General features: G+C 49.2%; 6 protein-coding genes across 6 annotated transcripts; 2 read left to right on the top strand and 4 right to left on the bottom strand.

Moving 5' to 3' along the window:
• Window positions 1–53: 53 nt before the first annotated feature.
• Window positions 54–1231, bottom strand: LY89DRAFT_573987 (putative nitrilase; the record flags this gene model as incomplete). Its single annotated transcript, XM_018208715.1, has 4 exons — window positions 54–269; window positions 328–534; window positions 612–993; window positions 1074–1231. 4 exons carry the CDS (start codon window positions 1229–1231, stop codon window positions 54–56), a joined length of 963 nt encoding a protein of 320 aa, XP_018077306.1.
• Window positions 1232–2089: 858 nt separating this feature from the next.
• On the top strand, window positions 2090–4168 carry LY89DRAFT_635005 (amino acid permease; the record flags this gene model as incomplete). The annotated part of the gene is made up of 8 exons (XM_018211418.1): window positions 2090–2190; window positions 2238–2389; window positions 2442–2494; window positions 2548–2617; window positions 2712–2867; window positions 2918–3165; window positions 3321–3863; window positions 3926–4168. 8 exons carry the CDS (start codon window positions 2090–2092, stop codon window positions 4166–4168), a joined length of 1566 nt encoding a protein of 521 aa, XP_018077305.1.
• A 1216-nt stretch (window positions 4169–5384) lies between these two features.
• Window positions 5385–6183, top strand: LY89DRAFT_713507 (isochorismatase hydrolase; the record flags this gene model as incomplete). Its single annotated transcript, XM_018218059.1, has 2 exons — window positions 5385–6027; window positions 6088–6183. 2 exons carry the CDS (start codon window positions 5385–5387, stop codon window positions 6093–6095), a joined length of 651 nt encoding a protein of 216 aa, XP_018077304.1. The 3' UTR covers window positions 6096–6183.
• Window positions 6184–6612: 429 nt separating this feature from the next.
• Window positions 6613–8613, bottom strand: LY89DRAFT_574444 (Pkinase-domain-containing protein; the record flags this gene model as incomplete). The annotated part of the gene is made up of 4 exons (XM_018208742.1): window positions 6613–7000; window positions 7049–7430; window positions 7481–7780; window positions 7830–8613. 4 exons carry the CDS (start codon window positions 8611–8613, stop codon window positions 6613–6615), a joined length of 1854 nt encoding a protein of 617 aa, XP_018077303.1.
• Window positions 8614–11301: 2688 nt separating this feature from the next.
• On the bottom strand, window positions 11302–14568 carry LY89DRAFT_162151 (uncharacterized protein). The gene is made up of 2 exons (XM_018205508.1): window positions 11878–14568; window positions 11302–11827 (listed from the first exon to the last, which is right to left on the bottom strand). The coding sequence occupies exons 1-2, from the start codon at window positions 14460–14462 to the stop codon at window positions 11398–11400; spliced, it is 3015 nt and encodes a 1004-aa protein (XP_018077302.1). The 5' UTR covers window positions 14463–14568; the 3' UTR covers window positions 11302–11397.
• A 4126-nt stretch (window positions 14569–18694) lies between these two features.
• Window positions 18695–19188, bottom strand: LY89DRAFT_727735 (uncharacterized protein; the record flags this gene model as incomplete). The annotated part of the gene is made up of 2 exons (XM_018219190.1): window positions 18695–19003; window positions 19084–19188. The coding sequence occupies 2 exons, from the start codon at window positions 19186–19188 to the stop codon at window positions 18695–18697; spliced, it is 414 nt and encodes a 137-aa protein (XP_018077301.1).
• Between the last annotated feature and the right edge of the window lie 2656 nt (window positions 19189–21844).

Raw genomic sequence — 21844 nt, 5'->3', positions numbered from 1 at the left:
AGCGATGCTGATTACTTTAGCTTGCTATTCTTCTCCACAGTACTCCCGATATGTTACTTGAGATGGAAGGGTTTCGCCGCTATTGGATTTACGTTCAGGCTCAGAAGGTCCGGACGAGAATAATGACCGACTGTGTCGATCATCCCTTTTGCATAATCGATATCTCTTAAATCGATATCGGCTTGCATTATACCCTCCTTTCCTGGTGGCCATGGCTCACAAAGGGGTTTCCCATCTGGACCATATATCATTGTGAAGCCGCCGCCGGGCTTGAAAACAAGTCAGCAGGGGTACTTGTTGTTAGTTGATGAAGGGAATAATGGTTACCGTCTGACACACGCCGCTGTCAATTAGATTCAACTTCTCCAAGTTACCTTCCGTCAGAACCTGAGTTGCGACAAGGACGAATGCTTGACCCTCAATCGCCAGGAACTGGCTACACAATTGGTTCGCATTGTTTGTTTCATGGAATGGCCATTTTAGCTTTTTTGGATCCGGCAAGTCGAACATTGGCGGCCACGCAGCAACGTGAATCTATTGTTGGAAAACGGAATGGTTATTAGCCGGACGAGATGTTGTTAGGAAGCAGTAGTGAAGAAATGGGGAGCTACCTGGACGCCTTGGCAATATTCGTAGTATCTCAACAGGGGCTGAAGGTGCTCCCAACAGTTCAATGCTCCAACCTTCCCATACGGTGTATCCACAACTGAAGTCAACGAATCTGCCTGCCCGTCACCCCAGATGGATCTTTCCACATGCGTGGGTTTGATCTTCCTTCTATGAAGCACGATTTCGCCCTCGGTATTGATGAAAGACTGGGCGATATAGAGACTCGCTCCATCTCGCTCGCTGTACCCCAAAACCACAAAGACATTAGCATCCTTTGCGGCTGCTCGAATACGGTCCATTTCTGGAGAGGCCTTCACCATAGAATTCGCCATGTATTTGTGGATGAGTTCTGTGTTCTCTACGACACTGTTCACCCATATGGCCCTTAGTCGAAGTATAAGCAATTATTTGACACTAGTTATGAAGGAAAGTTCCTAGAAAGTCAGAGACAGAGAAACTCTTACCATGGGTATCCTGTCAGCCAGACCTCTGGAAATCCTAAGACATTGACGCCATCTTCTCCAGCTTTCTTAATCAGTTCAATCGTCTTGTTTACCCCTCCTTGGAGGTCTAGCCAAGCTGGCTCAGCCTGAACCGCACCAACACGTACTGTTTGTGTCATTACGAACAAAGTTACCAGAGAATGTAGGATTGATGGGTTTGGATCAAGTGCCTTTATCATACTTATACATCAAACAGTGATTCTGGCCGCTGCTGTGATTGGTTGAACTTGGACTTGAGCCGACATCCCATTTTCGGGTCTTTGCAAGAGTTTGCGATCAGTACAAGGGTCTCATATGGAGATTGTCCGTTGCCTGTACCGGACACTGAATATGTCAGAGCGGGATCCAAAGGGATTTGAATGGTAGCTTTTCTGATAGACCCGCTGCCCCCAATTGGTTAGCCTGATCGCAAACTCTTTCCCCTCCTTTTCCCATGTGCCACCCCCACATAACAGCACCACAATTAAGCGATGCGGTCGCAGACATTCTTATTGTAAGCTATTTCATCTACTAAACCTAGACTGCGAGCTTCGTACTTTGAGGTTCATATGCCGCAACAACTTGCGATCAGTACCCGCAGCCCCTCGAGCCAATAGCTTTCGCCGTCTCATGCTACTGTGAGACTATAGTGAGAAAGTGGAGAGTAAGCGGGCATGATATCCAACATCCAAGATACCGGGTCGTTCCCGGTCATCGTCCCTCTCGCTTGGGCTCGATATCCAAAAAAAAAAAAAAAGGACTTTCCCATTGCATGAGCAAGTCAATGTTAGCCAGTGATGAGGCAATCATAGAAAGAGTTTGCGATCTACTGTGATTTAGTTAAATCATTCAAACCCCCCAGTCAGTCTATGAAGTTCCTTGAGTGTTTTCGATTGAGTCTTACCTGCCTATAAGTATTCGTGAGGTGTGTCTTACCAAAGGACTATCTACACTGTCCTCTTCCTTCTCATTAATTTTTCCGAGCTCCCATCAACATCATGACGAAGTCTCTTCATCACACAGAGCGGCATGGCTCTGCTCAATTAGAGAAAAGCTTCTCGAAACTCAGCATGGTTGCCATGACTTTCGCGATTCTCAAGTAAGTCAACTCAGAAACGACTCTTGATATCTCAATCTAATTTACAGTACTTGGATCGCCTTGGCTGGATCTATCGGGATCGTCATGCCATCCGGCTCTTCTGTTGCATTTCTTTATGGGTTCATCTTCTGCGTACTGTGCAATCTGTGCCTTGCAGCGAGTCTGGGAGAGCTTGCATCGGCATGGCCTACAGCTGGAGGTATGCCGAACTTTACTTGAGCTAGCGGGATTGGTTACTCATGATTCTACAGGACAGTATCACTATGCTCACGCGCTCGCAAAGGAGAATTGGAAAAAATCGATAGTAAGTTCTAAGCCATTGCATATGATCTTGCCTCCGTTAACAATCCTCTTCAGAGCTTTTGGGTTGGTTGGACCAGCATTGCTGGCTGGTTGACTCTTGTCACAACAGAAGGATTCTTTGCTGGTGAGACATGAACATCAATTCTCAATGCCTGAACTTGGCTTCCACATTGGGTTGCAGAAGTTGAGGCTGGCAGATATGCTAACGAATGTTCCAGCCCAATTCATATCAGCAGGTGCAGTCATAGGATCGAACGGAACCTACCAGATCAAACAATGGAGAACGTTTCTTATATTTCTAGCAATCCTCACCTTCACAACTCTGTCCAATCTCTACGGCAACAAGATCCTCGCGAAATGGAATGATGGGGCATGTGAGATAAACATCTGTTCTTGAATATGCACCGCAGACTAACACGTCCAGTGTATTGGTCTATTTTAGCAGTCGTAGTGATAAGTATTACCATCCTTGCTACATCTGACAAAAACGATGCATCCTTCGTCTTCACGGACTTTAACAATGACACTGGTTGGAGTGACGGAACTGCATGGATCTTGGGACTTCTACAAAGCGCTCTCAGCCTTATTGGCTTCGATGCTGCATGCCACATGACTGAAGAAATGCCTTCCCCGAGTAGAGATACTCCCCGCGCTATTGTCTATGCCATCCTGGTAAGTTGGAATTTCCCTGCAAGTCCCTACATTTTATACTATCGAGGGATCCGGAGGAAGATAGACAAGTAGATGTGCACTTCAGTATACCTAATGCTCCCCCGAACTGTTCTACGGACTGTACGTTTGAGATGCTGACCTGACATCTTGGGTAGGTCGGAGGCGTCACTGGCGTGGCATTTATTCTCATTATCCTTTTTTGTCTTACAGATATCGACACCGTACTTCAAACGTCTACCAACATGCCCATCACCGAGCTGATCCACCAAGCAACGGGTTCTCGTGCCGCGGCAGTGATCTTGACCGTCATGCTGGCAATATGCTTCATCAACGGCACGAACGGATGTGTGACCAGTGCCTCTAGATTGCTCTTTGCCATGGCTCGAGACAAAGGTACACCATTCTCTGACTTTTTCTCGACCATCAACCCGCGCACACATGTCCCTTCGAGGACTATCATTTTCTGCTTTGAGTTTAATCTGTTGTTTGGTTTGCTATATCTCGGTCCGACTGTAGCTTTCAACGCATACGTTGCTTCTACCACTGTTTTCCTCAATGTCTCATACGCGATGCCAGTCCTCATTCTGGTCTTACGCGGGCGAGGAATTCTAGATCGTGAGACGAAAGCCTTCAGTCTAGGAAAGTACGGATATTTCGCCAACTGCGTGGGAATCATCTTTGTCGGTGTCACCTCTGTTGTGAGTTCCTTAATGCTCCAGACTCTCTTGTTATTGTGACATCTCTAATACCATAGGAACAGTTCTTTTGTTTCCCTGCAGCCCTGCCAACGACCAGTAGCAATATGAATTATGTCTCCGCTGTTCTCGGCATATTCGTGATCCTTCTCACGGGCATATGGTTGAGCTATGGGAAGCAGTACCGAGGCCCAGAATTCAGCATCATTCTGGGTGGTGGGAGCACACAGCCACAAAGCATTGAAGAAGTGGTGGTTGCCAGCGAAGGGAAGAATCGATCGGAGAAGACTTCAACCACTGAAGAGTAATATTGTCCCCAGATATCTCGATGTTCGGGTAGCTACTACAGGTTTTATCAAAGGTATATTATGTCTACCTTCACGTTCTTTCTAGATGAAGTTGTTCAAGTCTTTGCTTTGACCTCATAACACTTTAAGCCAGCCCCTGAACGAATCTCGCAAGCTTGCATCTTGATCCTGCTCTGCTTCGAGCAGATAAATATCCTACCTACCTACCCTGGAACTTAGGATTTGTTCAACAGGAAACAAAGAGGTGAGGACTACCAAGCAGAACTTACTTTATTTCTTCTCGATAACCGCATTGATTGTGCAAATAGCGCGAACTGCGTGGGTTGCGCTGGTTGTGCTTTTCGCGCATATCGTGCGAATCGCGCATTTTGCGTAAACCGTCTAATGATTATACCGCGTGACTGAATTCCCCAAAAACGCATACATTTTGCAAAATTGTCTGTGTATAAATAATGGACAATCCTATACCGCTCAATCTGAGGTGCAAGTGTAATGTTATTGTCTCTTATGTTTTATCGGGTCCCGGTTTCCCAAAACCGTTCATACCGCAGTTAACCCCCCCCAGCGTGCTTGCATCCTTGTGGCTACTGCCAATTAAGGCCATTATTGTTCATTTACTTTGGTCCACTAAAGAATACAGACCCAATATGGTGCTGTTTCGAGCATCTTGGCTCCTTGTTACCTCGTCTCAAGCTCTACTTTTCGTGTAATAGAAAATAACTAAAAGTCGTGTTACCCTATGAAAGTAATTACTTCTTTCAAGATACTTGTTCTATCGGCATTGGGACAGAGCACTAGCCCAAGGGAGACATACCAGGAGATAGTAATATCATAAGCGTTTCTCGAAGCGTTGATGTACACCCCCTAGACACCTTGACTAGTTTCTGAATGTCCCAACCCCTCCCCACCATCAAACCGCTCGCAAGAAGTCACTTGAGATGAGTTCAAATGCAACCTTGAGGACAAACTCCGGCCCTCTTTTATATCTTCATTTCACGTGACAGTGCGCCTTCCCTCTGACATGCTCCGCTTTAAAACGCCCTTGACTCACGGTCGGTCGAGTTAATCATGAAGCATTGAAAAATGAAATATTGCAAATTCGAAGTTGTGGCAAAGATAGTTCGACTATATAACACCCCAACCCAGTTTTTCTCTCCATCTCTCCATAAGTTGAGCTACAGCACTCAGACTTCAAATACCCACCTCATCACCAACAATGGCCATCCCAACCCCTCAAAAAACAGTCCTACTCCTAATCGACATCCAAGCCGGCTTCGCCCAAAACCCCTACTGGGGCACAACCCGCTCAAACCCCTCCTTCGAACCCAACGCCTCCCTGCTCCTCACCACCTACCGTAAGACCCTCCTCCCCTCACCCAACCACAAAATAATCCACGTCCACCACTCCTCCATCCACCCCACATCCCCTCTACACCCCTCATCACCGGGCATGCAACCAGCCGCCTACGCATTGCCGCTCCCCTCGGAAGAACCCATCTACTACAAAAGCGTAAACTCGGCCTTCATCGGGACCCCTCTGTCAGCACTGCTAGAAACGCACTTCGGGGCCACGGGAGGGAGATTGTACGTAGCGGGTTTGACGACGGATCACTGTGTTTCAACGTCGATCAGGATGGCAGCTAATCTGTATGCTGCGGATGGGAGAGATGAGCAGGGGAAGGTGATTGAGGGGAGGAAGGGAGAGGTGGTTTTGATTGAAGATGCGACTGCGGCGTGGGCGAAGGGTGATTGGGATGCGGAGACGGTGCATAAGGTTCATGTTGCGAGTTTGAATGGGGAATTTGCTAGGGTTGCGAAGACGGGGGATGTAATAGGGGAGTGGGAGGCGTTGAAGGGTGGTGAGTGATGAATAGTTGGTTGAGCTGACTTGATGTGTTTTGCTGCACTACAGCGTGAAGTGACATGAAGAAAAAAAGAATTGAAGTAATATATCACTCGACCAAGAACACCACGAGCATAGACAAGGTAAGAAAGTCATGAAATCCTTACATGCATTTTACTCGATCTAGCTTCGGTTTAGCACATCAAATGTCGCTGGAAAGAAGAAGTTCGATTCAACGCAAACCTCACTCCCCAGATCAAAAACTATCAAACCGTGTAACGCCACCACCATACCATCTCCAGATCTCGTAAGCCATATTTACAATGCAGCAAAGATGCCCCAATCGCAAGAGCGCGCAAAGGAAATAAAAGTATGCCTGCAAAAACTTTCGTAGCTTGCTTCGATCCTTGATGCTGATCTGGAAAGAAACAAATCCATAAGAGCTGATGATGCTGCTAGGTGAAGCCATATCTTGCTCCAGTTTTGTGATTTTGAGGATCTTCGATCAAAATTCTGTACTCAAACACTTCACCATCTTGTTCTTTTATGTCAGAGGGCACTGGAAAAGTCGCTCAGGTCGCCTAAGCGACTTTTCTCCACCTCAATTGTCGTAACGACCGTTGTTTTGGTCTTCTGTTTGATGTTCTTCTCCGTCATGATGCAGGGTGACCGAATTGAACTCTTCAAATGGATCTACAACTTCGCCAGCAGGCGTGGCCAGGCCAGAGTCAAGTGGGACACCCTTAGGTAATGGGAGAGCTCTGCTTCCACTGATATCGACACTCTCGCTCTCCTTCACATTTCTGAAGTTTACGGTGTCGATACCTCGTCCTTGGTGTGGGATCATCGGTGGCTTCATATGTCTGATCAGAGCCCACTGTGTTGTGCGGAAGAATGGGTGACCCTTCACATCAGATGCTCCAGCTCTAGCTCCAAGTCGTCGGTTCTCGTCCTTGATGAGGAGTTTTCGAATCAAAGACTTGCAGAGACTATTTGTATGTTAGGAGGAGGAGCAGGTAAGGCTGGGATTTACTTACTTGGAGATTTGCGGTGACCCAGAATGCTCTGGAAATGGTACATCATCCCTCAGAATGTTGGCAAATGTAGCATTCCTGTTCTTGCCCTTGAAAGGGGTGGTACCGAACAACATCTCATAAATCAATATGCCCAAAGTCCACCAATCCACGGCACTAGTGTGTCCGCAGCCCTTGATGACTTCAGGCGCAATGTACTCCTCCGTGCCCACAAATGAGTTTGTCCGAAAATTCGCTATACACGATTTCGTATCGATGGTAGGTAATGAATTGGTATTTGCACCATTTCGCCCGAGAATCATAGTTGGCTTTCCACCAGGATCAGACTGCTTCGACAAATCGAAATCTGATAACATAATGTGCCCTGATTGGTGAAGTAGAATATCTGATACACTTAGCAACTGGTCTGATTTAGTATTTGTCTGGGAGGCTTACTCTCTGGCTTCAAATCTCTATAGATGAAACCCATCAGATGGAGGTACTCAAGAGCTGCGGTGACTTCTGCTGCGTAGAATCTAGCATCATCTTCGGGTATACACTTTCCGGGTCTCGTCTGTAGAGCTCGGAAGAACTCTCCACCACTGCAATATTCCATGCACAAGTAAAGGTGGTCCTCCGATTGGAAAGAATGGTATAATGTGACGATGAAGGGGTGGTTGCTCGTGGCCAGGATTTCCTGCTCTGCCAAGGCCCTCTTGATCTTGTTTCTCTTGATCATCTCCTTTTTGCTCAATACTATCTCCAATTAGCTCAAGATCGCCGAACACCCCACTGGAATACAAACCCTTCATAGCGTAGAGCCTGCTGCTCTTCTTCTCTCGTACTAAATACACCTTTCCAACATCTCCCTTCCCAATCAGCTTGATCTTGTCAAAGCTTCCTGGACCAACTTCAACATTTCGTACTTTGATGGAATTCGAGCTGTATGTTCTCCTGAATGCCATCACATTTCGCAGATTCGGTGGTTGCAAAGCTCCCAGGCCATCCTGTGCTGGTATACCTAACGTGCCACCATTCGTCTTTGCATCCACCAACGAGAGCATGCTGGTGCTTGCATTTTGTGCCAGTGCCAAAGGCTCCTTACCAAGCTCAGCAGTGGCAGGTCTATCACCGCTTCCCTTTCCTTTCGAGAACAAGCCTTGTGCATTCGGTGCACTAGCTACTCTCCTCAATTTCCGTGCTAACTCCTCCTTTGATGCAATTGTAGCTTGGTCGTTGGCTCCTGAAACAGCCTCTACCTTCAAGGTCGGGGTATCGGGCGGACTCGGGGGAACTGATCCTTCATTGTGATGTCGTAAGGCTGGCGGACCCTGGTGTACGAAGTATGGATTGGCATGAGCTGTAGGGCTGACACCATCATCCAACGCATTACCTTCACTTGCCACGGTAGTCGATCGATTTCGACCGGAACCAGGAAAGAATTTGGATTGTCGGAACGAGCTCTTGCTCTCGGATTTCATGGAACCTTCCTTCTTCTCATCGTTGCTACCCAGGCTATTTATTCGGAAGAAATTCTTCAGCTTCTGGGGAAATGGGCTGTGGCCATTGGCATGCTTGTTGGACGACATGGACGTTCCGGAGAGATTTCGTTTCTCGTTCTGGAGCGAGTTGGGGGAGGAGGAGTGAAATAGAGCGGTCATCGAGAACGACCGGCAGCGATCACGAGCGCTGCTTCTCGTGTTGTCCAAGGAGAGGATGTATGGGATGGGATGGTCTGGTCTGGTCTGGTCTGGTATGAGGAAGGAGAGAGGGAAGATGGAGTGTCGTCGACCCAGTTGGACCGTGCCCGGCAGGTTGCTAATCACGGCGGTGCGGTGCTGCTTTCGTACTTTCGTAGGTGACGGCGACCCTGGCTAGGAAGAGTTTCGGAAGACCGTGGCGCAGCGCAGTACTGTACAGAGCAACGAGCCTCGTCTGCTTTATTGGGCCATCATTCGTGGTTTGTCAGGTCGCAATTAATTGCAGTCAGCGACAACACACGTCTACTCACGATGCTGAAACGGATGAAGGTTGAATTGTTCGGGAGAGGGACAGAAGGAAGGATGGATTGAAAAGTGGATGGAAGACAGTCACAGGCGCTGCAGGCAGGTAGGTTATCTCTGGTGTCGGGTATGACCTAAAACGGAAGCTGGGCGGGAGTGGATTATTTAGTTTCGTTGCATTCTACGGTCACTTGCGCTGAACTGCACACTCTCTGTACCCTTTTTTACAACAGTGATCCTCAGGAATTCGGCACGATATCAGGCTTAGAAATCCAAAAATGTCGGGCTCGTCCACGGGGCATTGGAGGGTTTTGGCGGCGAGCGAGGCGAGACGGCGGGGAGGACGAGGACGAGGACGAGGGAAAGGAATGGTGTAAGTTCTAGGTCTTCTAGACCTTCTAGCCTGGACTGCTAGAAAACCCCCCATTGGTAGGAACAATGAATGCATCGAGTTTGCTGTGCTGGATCTGATTATCCTTTCCACTTCGTATCATCTTCTCATCTCATTCTCATCCATTCTCATCCATTCTCGTGATCTTTTACGAAGACAGTCTCCACTCATGTCATCAGCAACGTGTCTCCAATGTTACATATAGTCAGAAGAGGAACAAAAAGTATACATCAGATCTCTCATCATCTGTCTATCTATCTACATGCACGTCGCCCACCCGCAGCTCCCCAATTTCTCAATACTTCGTAGCTCAGCCCAGCTCCGAGTCCAGCCCCATGCGCCGTCAAGTCCATCCATCCTCTTCCGACCAAACCCAAACCATTTGCAACCCCCATTCCCGAATCCAGTTCTACGGAAGCGCCAAGAGAAAAAGGAAACCCAACACCACATTGTTCCATTTGGGGTGATCTTGCAATATTTTTGTCGCCGCTGGCTTCCCTACCATGCTTGCTTCTTCCTCTCACTTTCTCCGGCTCCAGCTCCAGCTCCAGCTCCGGCACCTCACCTCACCTCACCTGTTCCCCAATCTCCCCATGCCAGCATGTCACTCACCCATATCGACTCGTATCCTGGTCGGTAAGTTCCACAGGTAAAGTCCCAGAACGGATGGGGATGGTTCAACATGGCTACTGTACGCCCAGCGGTTATCGGTACGGAAACCCGATCGCTGCATTGCATACAGACTCGTACATACCAAAGGGAAAAAAAAGGGGGCGCGCGAGCAATTGGCGAATGGAATGGCAAATGCGGCAACGGGTATCCGCAACGTGATTTGTCCTGAATAAATAATTCTTACCAATCCTCGACGACAAAGGGTGCCGATGATATCATCGTACAGCTATCTCGAGCAGATCTCGATCGCAGCAGTTAGAAGTACAGTATGTGATATATCAAGATACATTAAGCTACTTTGATAGCAGTACGAAACACGGAGCCGGAGCATAGTGATGGTCACTTGGAGCACAAACCCTATCTGATGAGAGACTTGAATAACACTCGTGGTCAGCCTCGTCGTTCTATACAGCAAGCAATACGCAGGACAGCGTTAAATACACATTTACAATCATCAATAAAAGCACGAGTAGCGTGCTTGTCTAATCGACGCTGCTGGGATACACCACCTGGAAATTCTCCTTGAGGACTGTGGGACCTTCTCCTGAATATCATCTTCAATCGCTACACCCCGCCACGTCAGCTAAACAACACTCATTGGCTGTGATCTTGAAGTCAAGAGCGTGATCAAGGTACTGCCGTCCTTCTAGAGAAAATCTCTGCGACATTGACTTCTTTGACTGCCGACCGATGCGAGGTACTAAAATCAGTTCGCCATAGGTAGATAAAAGAAAGACATGCACAGTGCTGAGGTCACATAGGAACCGGGGGGATTTAGTATTTTGCATCCATTAATCTACTCGGTTGCCCCTTTCTGATTAATTGCCATATCGAATCGCATCGCAAGACCACCCATAAGAAGGCCAAAGCAAAAGAAAGCTAGCAGCTATCTCTTGCCACATTTGACCCTCCTACGAAAAAAAACGCAATATCCGCCCTGTTGTACAAAGCACAGAAGAATGCATCAAGTAAGTCTACAGCCATCCAGTATGTCTGTGGAGAAAATACTGTCGAAAACAGAAGGAAAACAGGACTGCCAAGATCAATACCACCGTCGAACGACCACCTATCCATATCATATCGATGCTCGATGCTCGTCGACCGCAAAACCACCATTGAGACAGTTGATCAATCCACCACGACGTATCAACAGCCAACTAAGTCGATATGAGAGGAATTGTATGTTGGCCCAGTGCAAAGAAGCTCATCAAAGCGGTGCCAAGCTCAAAAGCAATAGCTCGCCAGCTGCTCAGAAAGCTCGTTCGTTCATGAACCCCAAGCGCGGCAGTCAAACAACGTAAGCAAGCTTACCAATCGGAGCCAGTGATGGGTCCAACACCAGTAGTATTGGCGTTCCATCCTTGCTCGATGATTCGCTTGTCGTTCTCCTCCTTGGTAGTAAGATATCTCATGTAACTCTCAGCCTCTGAGGTAGGGGCAGCTCTTGGGATTCGCTCCGAGTTGAATGGTCGATTTTCAGGGAGGAAGCTGGTAGCCATGGCTTGAGCTGGACCCGAGAAATGCTTCGAATCACGCTTCGAACCGCCATTCTCTCCATCCGAGTCCGTGTGCTGCATGTTCATAACAGCCGGGGCAAGCGAGGCCGCAGCAGATCCACGGTATGGGGGCAAGTAGCCCTGAGCCGTAGCAGAAGAGATCGTACCGGACAAAGCACTACCGACCATTGGGGCCTCCTTCTTCAAGATGTTCTGCAGAAACAAGGTTTGTTGCTCGGTGCTGTGTGGTTGATTAGTGTCAATTTCACATCGGGATGGGAGACGGCTTACTGTCTGAAGTTGTCTACACGCTCCTCATATGTCTGCTCTGGGTCCGTGGTGTTGGCTTGGGAGCCAAGGTTGATCTCGATAGTTGAAGAGCTTACTTGGCTGCGAGGTGATCCGGAGAGGCCAGGATGAGCGTTGTTGAGAGGCGTACTTTGATTTTCGGGTTCAACCTTCCAAGAGTCCGGAGTGCATACTTTGTCTTCATCACCTTCGGTGTCGGGAGTTTCTGGGTTCTGAGGAGTCACGGGAGCATAGCCATCGACGCCCTGCTTGGTATAGTAGATCACAGTCTCCTTGATATCGTCCTTGATGGGAGATGGGGACTTGTATCCGGGGGCACCACGTTCGAGGAAGAGAGTAGAGAAATCTTGTTCGGAAGCCTTGGCCGAGCTAGCAGTGTTGTAATGCGAAGTACGTTGATGATAAGCTGCTTCTGCATGAGGACCAACGGCATTCGATGCTCCGGCTGAACCATCACTGTACGAGGTTCCCCAAGCTTCGGAGGTTTGCGAACGGTTGGTGAAGACTGGCTGTGCTGGAATGGGTCCCTTAGTCACAAAACCGCCGTTCAAAGTTCCAGGTGGTGGTGATGGTGTCTTATAACCAGGATACCATGGAGAGGCGAACAAGTTGTCGAAATTTGGATTCTGATTATTGACAGGAGTCACAACACGAGGAGGAACTTGACCAACTTCTGCATTAGGTGCGACGAGGCTGACTTTGCCCTTGACCGGGGATGGCGGATAGAAGTCCTTACCATCGAACTTTGGCAGTCCGCTCTGAACAGAACGTGGTGCTCTGCCCCAATACAGGAAGCGAGCACGAAGTTCCTCATTGGTGAGTGGGCGACCGTATATGAAGTCCTTGGCCTTGGCAAAAGTTGCGCTGACACCATAAGGCAAAGTTCCAACGAGATAAGGAACGGAGCCTGGTGGCATGGCAAAAGTTTCCTCGGGCGCAAACTTCGTTGGACCATGGTAGGTACTCGATCGCTGCATAGGTTGAGCACGCTTCTTGAATGGCTTTTCAGGAAGGGGAGGGCCGAAGCTGAAAGTCAGGTATTTATCATTCGCAGCCGAAGTCTGACCATTTCCATTCTTGACAGCAATCGCCTTCAGTCTAGCCATGACTTCGGCCTGCATCCGAGGGTCGGCATCGAGCATTGCAATGTAATCGGGGCTTGGAGATGGCTCAATGAAGGGAGGTTGAATGTTATTATCGGCAATGGTTCGCGGGCGAGGCTGGAATGGTGGTGCTAATGCTGCGGCCATAGTCAAGCGGGACTTGCTACTCGGCTCAGTGCGTGCCTTTGTACCATCCTTGCCTGGGGCGGCGGGTGCATATCCATTCATCTCAACCTTCTTGGAAGTAGCCATTGAGGACGAGACGACTACTGGCTGCTTGGCCTCAAGTTCAACGGCTTGGGTATTTGGGGTAGATGTTTCCGTCAAAGAACCATGAGAAATGCTTGCGCTACCGCCATGTGCGTTGCCGCTGCCATTGGTGCCTTTGACATTGCGAGCACGTTGATATTCGATCATGGCTTCGATGTTATTGATCTGCGCCAGAAGGAAGGTTCGTTGATGTTCCATGAACAATTGATCAGCCTGACCCTTGTTGTTGAAGATTTGATCCTCGATATTCTTCAATTGAGAGCGCATGCCAGAGACATGAGACTTGAGTGCTTCGGGATTCAGTACCATACCGGTCATTGGCATCGAAGGAGGCATTGCGGGTATACCCTCTGACTGTTGACCTGTGGAAAAGACCATGGAGTTTGGCATGCTGGTCATTGGAACAGGGAATGAATTTTGCATGAATCCTGCAGCGGACATTTGCTGTGAAGGAAAGAAACCTGGATTGCCAAGCATGCTCACCGGATGAGAAACATTGCTTTGAGGGGCGCCGACTGGGAAGACCCATTGGCCGTTGTACATGAAAGGTCTTGACTGATCGAATTGAGCTGGCGGGGAAATCTTGATCAAGCCAGGTTGAACAACATTACCACCAGCATCCGCGTGCATGTTTGCCAGCGCAGAGCCATTTTCAAAGCCAGGATGACTCGGTTGGGGGTACGACGCCATGCTGGGCATGGGGAGCAAATTGCCTTGTGGGAGCAAGCTGTATGGAGGCGCGAAGGTGTTTGGAGTCAAAGGTGCGAAGCCAGAATTCAACTGCGCGTGGGGAAACCAAGGCGCGGATTGAAGATCGTTGGATTCAGGTACGGACGTTTGGTTTGCGAGATCGAAGCCAGAGTTGTTGTCGTTGTTGTTCCACTCTGGAGGTGGCGCGGTAGCTCGAGTGTTGGGGACAATTCTGCCACCAGCAGTAACGCGAACGTGAGTTGGCGATACAACAGCGCGGTAGAATTTCTGAAAGTTTTCCGAACGTTGCGCAGAGTTGTCAGTTGGTGCAGAGTGTGGTTGCGAGGAACGGTCGGAACTATCTCGTCGACGCAAAGCCCATTGATGAAGGCGACTCGATTCTTGCTTTCCAGGCGCGTCCGGGAGAGACTGGTAATCACTTTCACGCGATGACTCGACACCGCGTCTGCGCTCGGTTTGATGACCCTCTACCTTTTTCGTCATCTCTGCTAGCGCACTTGACTTGCAAGAGAAATTTTCAGGGTCTTTGCGGGCAGCTTCTGGAATTTGAAGGACGGAATCTGCAGGCAGGAAAGTCAACAAAGGCACGAATGCACAAAGACGCCAGAGCAAGCTTTGGTTTTGAACATACCAAATTCCAGCTGTGGATTGAGCTTCTTAATAGCACAGATCACAGAAGGGAGTGAAGTCCTCAGATGGAGCAGTTCATCCGTCGTGTACATGTACCTCGGCGCTCTCTCAGTGGTAGTAGCCGTAGAGTCTGTAGAGTCCATTTTTGCGCCCCCTACTTGTCAATTGTCGATTAGCCGAGCTCAGATAATGAGTGATTCAAGAGCCAGCAGCAAGCAAGTACCTTTGATGCACTCTCCGCAAGTCTTGGACGTCGAATTGCAATGATAATGCTGGACAGAGACGAGTGTGTCCTTCGTGTGCGTCTACAGCTAGTGAACAGCCCGGAAGCTGATTGTGGAGGTTCTCGTGTTCGTGTGACTGGAAAGAGCAAGTGCTAGCTGTCACAGGTCCGGTTCCTGAGGCTTCACTCCCACGTTAGATGGCGGCCAAGAGTATTCTGGACAGGCAAGTGGTTGTCGAATGACGAGATATTGAGGCAGCGAATGAATGTAGGTTTGGAGAGGTTGCTGTTCCTTGTTGTTGAAGAAGAACGATGGATGAGGACTGACAAGGTGGTCCTTAAGAAGGTCAGCTAGGGTGACTCGTGTCCCAATGTGGCAGTCGCAACCAAGCGGGTGGCCGCCACAAGAAAGAAAGAGCAAGCAAGCAAATAGTAGGTAGGTGCACAGAAGTTACCCTTCCACAAAGAACGATAGGTGTATGTAACGTGCAAGTCCACTAGATGGTTCAGTCAGCTTGTGCACGATTCAACATCGAGTTGTCAGCTGCGTCGTACTGTGTATAGTGCTGAAGCCAGCTTGACTCTTGGTTGAGTTGGTGATGCTCAGCATATCACAGGCGTTGCAAAACATGAAATTGGAGTGCAAAACACGTAGAAAACTAGACGTACCTTTCTAGATCTGTTGTTTCTATTAGTCTTGTTGTTGTGTGTGCTAGAGAAGATCTGACAGTCGCAATGATTCTCCTTCTCTGGTCAGGAGTAGAATTGACCTCTGGCGATGACTTTCGAGCTCGTTACTAGAAACGTGTCAGAGTATCTTGAAAGACAGCACAGATACCATCTCCAGCGTTAATCGATGCAAAACATCTGATGTGGAAGAGAGCGTGTTTGAATCCTCAGGTTAGGATGAAAGAAGGAAGCGAAGTTGATGTATGAGGTTGGCTATGTTGTCTGCGCAATGATGTCGTTGTACGCTTCTGTGCGAGGATTTTAGGTGAATTTGCAAAGTTTATGCATCCATAGCACGCCGTTGCGATCCTGACAGGGGTCTTTCCTCGTGGGGATCAGTCTTCTCCCAAATCAGCGGCAGGTTGAGTAGGGACTTACGTGATGGTATGCTCGTGCTAAAATGCGAGCTGGGTGGTATGGAACCTGCTATCCTTCTAATATGGAAAGCGTGCTTGCGTCTGAGTGTGTTTACCTTCGCAAGGTTTGTGGAGATGTTCTGGAGATCTTTTTCCTGCGTGACTCGAAGCTCATCGAATAATGGAAAACGAATAGACAGAGCGTGACGTGCTGATGTATTGACGTGTTGATGCCTTCACGTGTAGATCTTGGAATCTGGTTTAAAGTGGCGGAAGGACATCTTGTGAGTTGAGGGTCTGGGTGGTCTGTTGGCGGGGTATGAGTCGCAGCACGGTGTGAGTTTAGATCGCCACGCCGACCATTGAAATCGGCAACCGGGAGCTGTCGAGGCTATCTGGTCTTGGGAACTTGTAGATATGCAAATTGAACCTTCAAATAGTTTTGGGAAGGATAAGGGGACTTTTCCGTGCCGAGTAGGATAAAGATCGTACTGTGAAAGGACTGTTGGGAAAGCATTGCTCAAGTGGACCTACGCTAGCAGCTGCGAGTAAAGCGACAAGATATCTATCAACCCAGACAGGTCGATCATACTGGCAGCCGGTGGTGAAAAATTGCTCCCAGGACACTTATTTTTGTCTAGAGACCCGAGATGTAGCCATCTATACTGAGGATCTCTAGAGTTCTAGTCTGAGTGATCATTTGAGAGAACAAATTTCGCTCTGCTAAATTGAGAAAGAAAGCTCTTCCGACTGAGAAAAACCAATAACAAGCAATGGTTTCTGGGCAATATGCTACTAAAATACAGAAACACAGCCATACCACTTCGACGAAACACTAAAACGTTTGTTAAAGTACATACCAAGGTACTGTGACTGAGTTGAGCAAACCGCCTCGAGAATAACATTGAAGTTTCTCGCTGCTCTGAGTTCCATTAAAGTCTTGCTAGAAACTACAGGTCAAGTCTGGGACAGATAGTCCAGTCGACTTACATTTCGAAGGTAAGAGAGAAACCCTAAGGAGGAATGAGGTATCTGAAGCAGCTTCAAGACCTAGGTCTCGAATGGGTACCCGCAGCCGTCTGTTCGAGAGATACCAGACCCACACAATGTTCGTTTCATAGAGTCAAATGTTAATACCATCCTAGGTTCACTCTCGAGGGTGGTCCGCGATATCCAGCCAGTTTTGAACCATCTCACACACTTCACAAGAGTTTTCGCTCGTGGTCCTACTGTCTAGGGTGCTCGTGCCTCTCCGAGTGCTGTGTTGCCAATGACCAGAAAATCATTCCGCATCAACAGCCCGTACCTAATGCCAGATTAACAATCGACCTTCTTGCTACAATATTTGAGGAGGTATCCATGTTGACGACTACCTGAGGCTGGCCGAGATTGCCGCAGCCGCTCTCACGCTCAAAGGTGTCGTATAGGCATGGACAGTATGTAATGTATGTTTGGTTGGAGAGATGAGAGGTCTGCCGTGAAGCAGAGCATCTCCCCACATTTGATGACTAATCATACACCTACAGTACACTGTGGTAGTCTATTTGGTACGGCTCCGTCAACCAACTCCCCTCTTCACTCGTCAATATCTGCGCCTGTCGTAAGACTTTCGAGTGCAGCACTTCTATCCGGATTTCTATCATTTATCATATCTTGAGTCGTGAACAACGCAGAGGTCCGAGTCCAGAAGGTTACGGTAGGCCACTGCCCAGACTACAGACAACCATTGCCATCATGCATCGCTGCTGCAGCAGTGTATGCTCTGACAGGCTCGATCACTGCGTCCTTACCGATTTCGATACTCCTCCCGGCCCGGCCAATCCATTGACGGACGACTTTGCTGGACTGAACGCCTGGAGCAAGCTCGCACGCGCTGCAGTGCCCCATTCTTCGCCCTTTATCGCAGTCATCGTGACAGGAGGCTGTCGAGATTACTGGCACGATTACCACTGATACTCCGACGTCCCCCAGTGGGGTTCGTCTGTTCATGCAGTGTTCAGCTGCTTTGGCTATGAGGGAAAAATTCTCCGCGTCAAGACGAACCTTCGTTTTTGCAAGAGTGCTCCCGGTGGTACTTCAAGAGACTTCGGATGCCTCTCGATGTGACATCGTGCTTCATTGTCTCCTGCTGGCGAACCACTGCGGTGGGAATCTGGTCAAACTACATCTCATCCTCGTCTACCCAATCGGGTTGTTTGCTAAATGACCCCGTTTGGCAATATCGTCATCTTATGTGCACCGTATTCTTGTTACGAGATGTTATTTCAGTTTATCTGGCAGTATTACATTTGACAGCAGTTCGGCACTTCTTATGAGTTGCGTTATGGCTACTTTGAATTTTCCTCCAAGCATATTGCTCCCTGTGGAGCCAGAATAATTGGCAGACAAAATCTTCCACTTTCCAAAACTCTCGAGCTAAATGGCCGAGTTCGCAAATTCCTCATTCTGATTTGTCTGGGCTAATGATGCCGCCTCCATTCGCCGGAGCTCAAAAAACCTCCCCTCACTGCATTAGCTCCCGCCTGTCAATTATGAGCAAATTAGAAGTAATCCCCAGCAAATTTCCCCTTGACAAAGAAAGGTCGTCATAAATCGTTACGCATCAGATACCAGTCCAAAGAGACAAGAATAGACAACCCCACAAATATCTCGATCAGGTAGTTCCGCCCATCAAAAGACCCATACTCACTCCGGCCGCCAATATCGAATGCCAATCTTGTTATTGGAACCGTGGAACATCATTCGTGATGCACCCCGTAGGCCGGACAAAGTGAAGTTCATTCAAGGCTGACGCCACTCCCTGGCCAGCTTCCGCCATCCGCTGGAGCTTGGAATCCACTTTTGGGATTTCTCGGAGCGTCAACTCTTTCCATCGCCGTCAAATTCACAGCAGATGGTCCCGTTGCCGTAGGAAAGGCTTGGGTTGGCAGGTCTTTCACTGCCCATCCGCTGTCAAAATCGCTGGCAGCAATGATTTCCATGATCGTATAGTGAAGGGAGCCATTCTCGAGCTGCGGCACGTACACTTCTCTCGAGATACGAAAGGAACCTGGCATGGTGGTAACGTCTGAATCACGACCATCTGCCTAGTATGGGTTAGCATCGTTTCTTCTCCTCCTCCTCCATCAAAATTCGAGCATCTCCTGGAATTCTAGGCAAGACGTACAAGGCAATGAGCACAGGGGGCTCCATTCACCCAGACCCAGTGCGGACAATTGTATGTCAACCAGTATTTGCACCGGTACTTATAGTAACCTCCAGAACCACTCATGTTGTTGGACTACTACCCGCTGGTAGTAAAGCGTTTTTACCGACGCGTAAAGCGCGGGTTGGGGTGATGGAAGAATACCTCGAAGGGAATTCAAACAGCTGAGAAAACAGCTGCAGGTTCTTGTAGCAGTCAATTGATAGCACTCGGGATGCAGGAAGGCGGGACCTCAAAGTCAGGAAAAAGAAAAGTGATCTCAGCTAGGATATATAAGATACGGCCACCAGTGCACCACGGAACTCGACCAGGTCGCAGGCCCTGGTAACTGTCGTGCAGCCCATGTCGTCGAGCAAATGAGCCCTACCTTCCCTGCGACCCCTACCTTCCGTACAGTAGCAATTGCGGACAGCGCCCGTATCGTTCCCAGAGTTCCCACAGTCCCACGCGTGTCCAGAGCTTCAAATCATCCGAGGGAAAGGCCAGGGCTCGTCTTAAGCGAAATACGCCTGGGATGCAGGACAGGGAAATGGGTGGTCGGGGGCATCGAAGTCTGCTACGAGTACCAACGAGAGGTACCTACTTACTCCACCGCCGTGTAGTGTACGATACCGGCTGGTACCAGACTCTGAACACCTCCACCTCCAACACCACCACCACCACTCGCACCACCCTGCAGACAATCATGTCTGCTTCTTACAATGCCAATCCTGCGCTGTTTCAATCTGTGCGGCGCATCTGACGGACGGAAATTTTGCATTTGGCCACGGAGCTGCTCGGAAGCTTATCAGATGCAGGGAACGCTCGCGAGCAGGCTCCACCATTCCCATCATGATCCAACGGCTGCTGGCGCCGTCTGGAGCAACGTGAAGCAAAGACGAAGATGGCCTCTTCAGGCACGCCAGAGTGGTACAGTAGCAAGACAGGAGTGGCAATCAGTAATATACCGGCTGGGAAATCGGACGTTATCAACAGGGTTAGCTACTGACAGCCCCAATCACGGCGTCTTCCAGAAGCCAGACGGCAATTTCAAAGCGGCATCTCCAAGCCGCAACGAGCAATGAGAAACGAAAGTGTGGGCATTGAGCATTGAGCAGTGAGCAGTGAGCAGTGGGCAGTGAGCAGTGTGCAGTGAGCATGTCTAGCTCGGAAGCGGGTTCCTGACGATTTTCTTACTTACCCACATCTCGTTAGAATCCATCCGTTTCCCTCTGTCGTCAGTGAGGCCTCGGATTTCATGTCCGAAGACGAAGAAAGAGCAGCAACAGAAGTGGGCGACTATCGTTTACTTTCTCCCCTCGTTCTCGTCCATCTCAAATAATGTCGACATCGGCTGTATGGAGTTGATTGCCGTTCTGGAGAGTGCTGGACTCATTTGAGAAAGTTAATACAGTACAGTACATACAGTACAGTACAGAGAGTATCCGGTAGCATGTTCGGCTGCGGTGAAACTACTGTCGTGATACCATGGACCCTGCCCTGCCCTGCGCGGACGAGGAACGCCCTGGGAACTCCCACCCTGGCACGTTTTGTGGCCTGGTCCACACCCCACTGCATCCACCACCAGCAGTGCAGAACCCCATCCACAACGCCTCCGTCTGCCGTTGCGTCTCGAAATTCTGAAGCCTCCTCCGCGAGAAGTCCTCCCCCCCTTTCCCGCTTGCATTGCCCTGCCCTGCCCTGTGTACCCTTCAGCCAGGTCAGGGATCAAGACAAACGCCTGCAAGGATCGCACTTGCGCTTCCCACGTGAACGGCATGCAACGCACAGAGAGAACGCTGTCAGTGCGCGCTGCTGCAGTAGAGCCTTGCTCCCGGAAGTCAAAATCGTCTTCCTCCTGGAGCCCCGATTACAAAAACGTCCCTATCCATGCGGCATGGCGAAGTTTTTTTTCTCCCGCACGATGATGACCTAACCGGTATTCTTTTGCCAAGTGTGAAAATTTCAAATGCAAAACGCACGCAATGCTCATACAGTACAGTACAGCCGGCCCCCGCTCACGTCGGCGACTCGAGCTGGATGGATCATACAGTAGAGGGGACCTGGTTCGAGCTTTGGTCTGGAGAGGGTCAGTGTGGAGTGGAGTCGGGAGTGGGGTTGGTTTACGGAGTACGGATGACCCACCGTACTTAGCATTGAGAACCAATTGCTGCTGCTCATCGACGTTTACCACTTGAATCTCCAAATCACTCTCGCTCTCACACCCAAGGCCACTACGACGCTATGCTTAGGCAGACCACCGTGCCAGGCCAGACCATGCCATACCATGCCGTGCCATGCAACCCTCGACCATCCACATGTTGGAAATTGAGCCTTGAAAATATATTACGGAACAAAGGGCAGAGGAGACTGGGGTGGTTCGGGTCGGAACATGGCCTCTCGGCTCACTGTGCGGTAGCTCGCCGTTACCTGTCCGGGCCGTTCCATAGGTTGGAGACTTGCTTTTTTTGATATCATTCTCACATATCACCACCATTTTGGATGCTTGACACAAAGGGTGCCGTCCTGCGTCAGACCATATATCATCACACTCTGCTGAATGTGATCCTCATAGCACAAAGGCCACTCGGCGTTTGTGTTCTTTATAGCGACCGCTGCTCGGGTGCTGTTCTTGTCACAAGATGTGATCACTTGTAGCCCTCGTCCCCACCAGGTATCAGCTCAGCTCACGGATGAAAGAGCCTCATCTCATCCCACATTTCCCTCCATATGGATCTTCTTT

This window comes from Mollisia scopiformis (genome assembly GCF_001500285.1).
Source record: "Mollisia scopiformis unplaced genomic scaffold LY89scaffold_2, whole genome shotgun sequence".
Taxonomy (NCBI): domain Eukaryota; kingdom Fungi; phylum Ascomycota; class Leotiomycetes; order Helotiales; family Mollisiaceae; genus Mollisia; species Mollisia scopiformis.
Note: the sequence above shows the minus strand (reverse complement) of the source record. Positions and strands in the feature narration are given on the sequence as shown.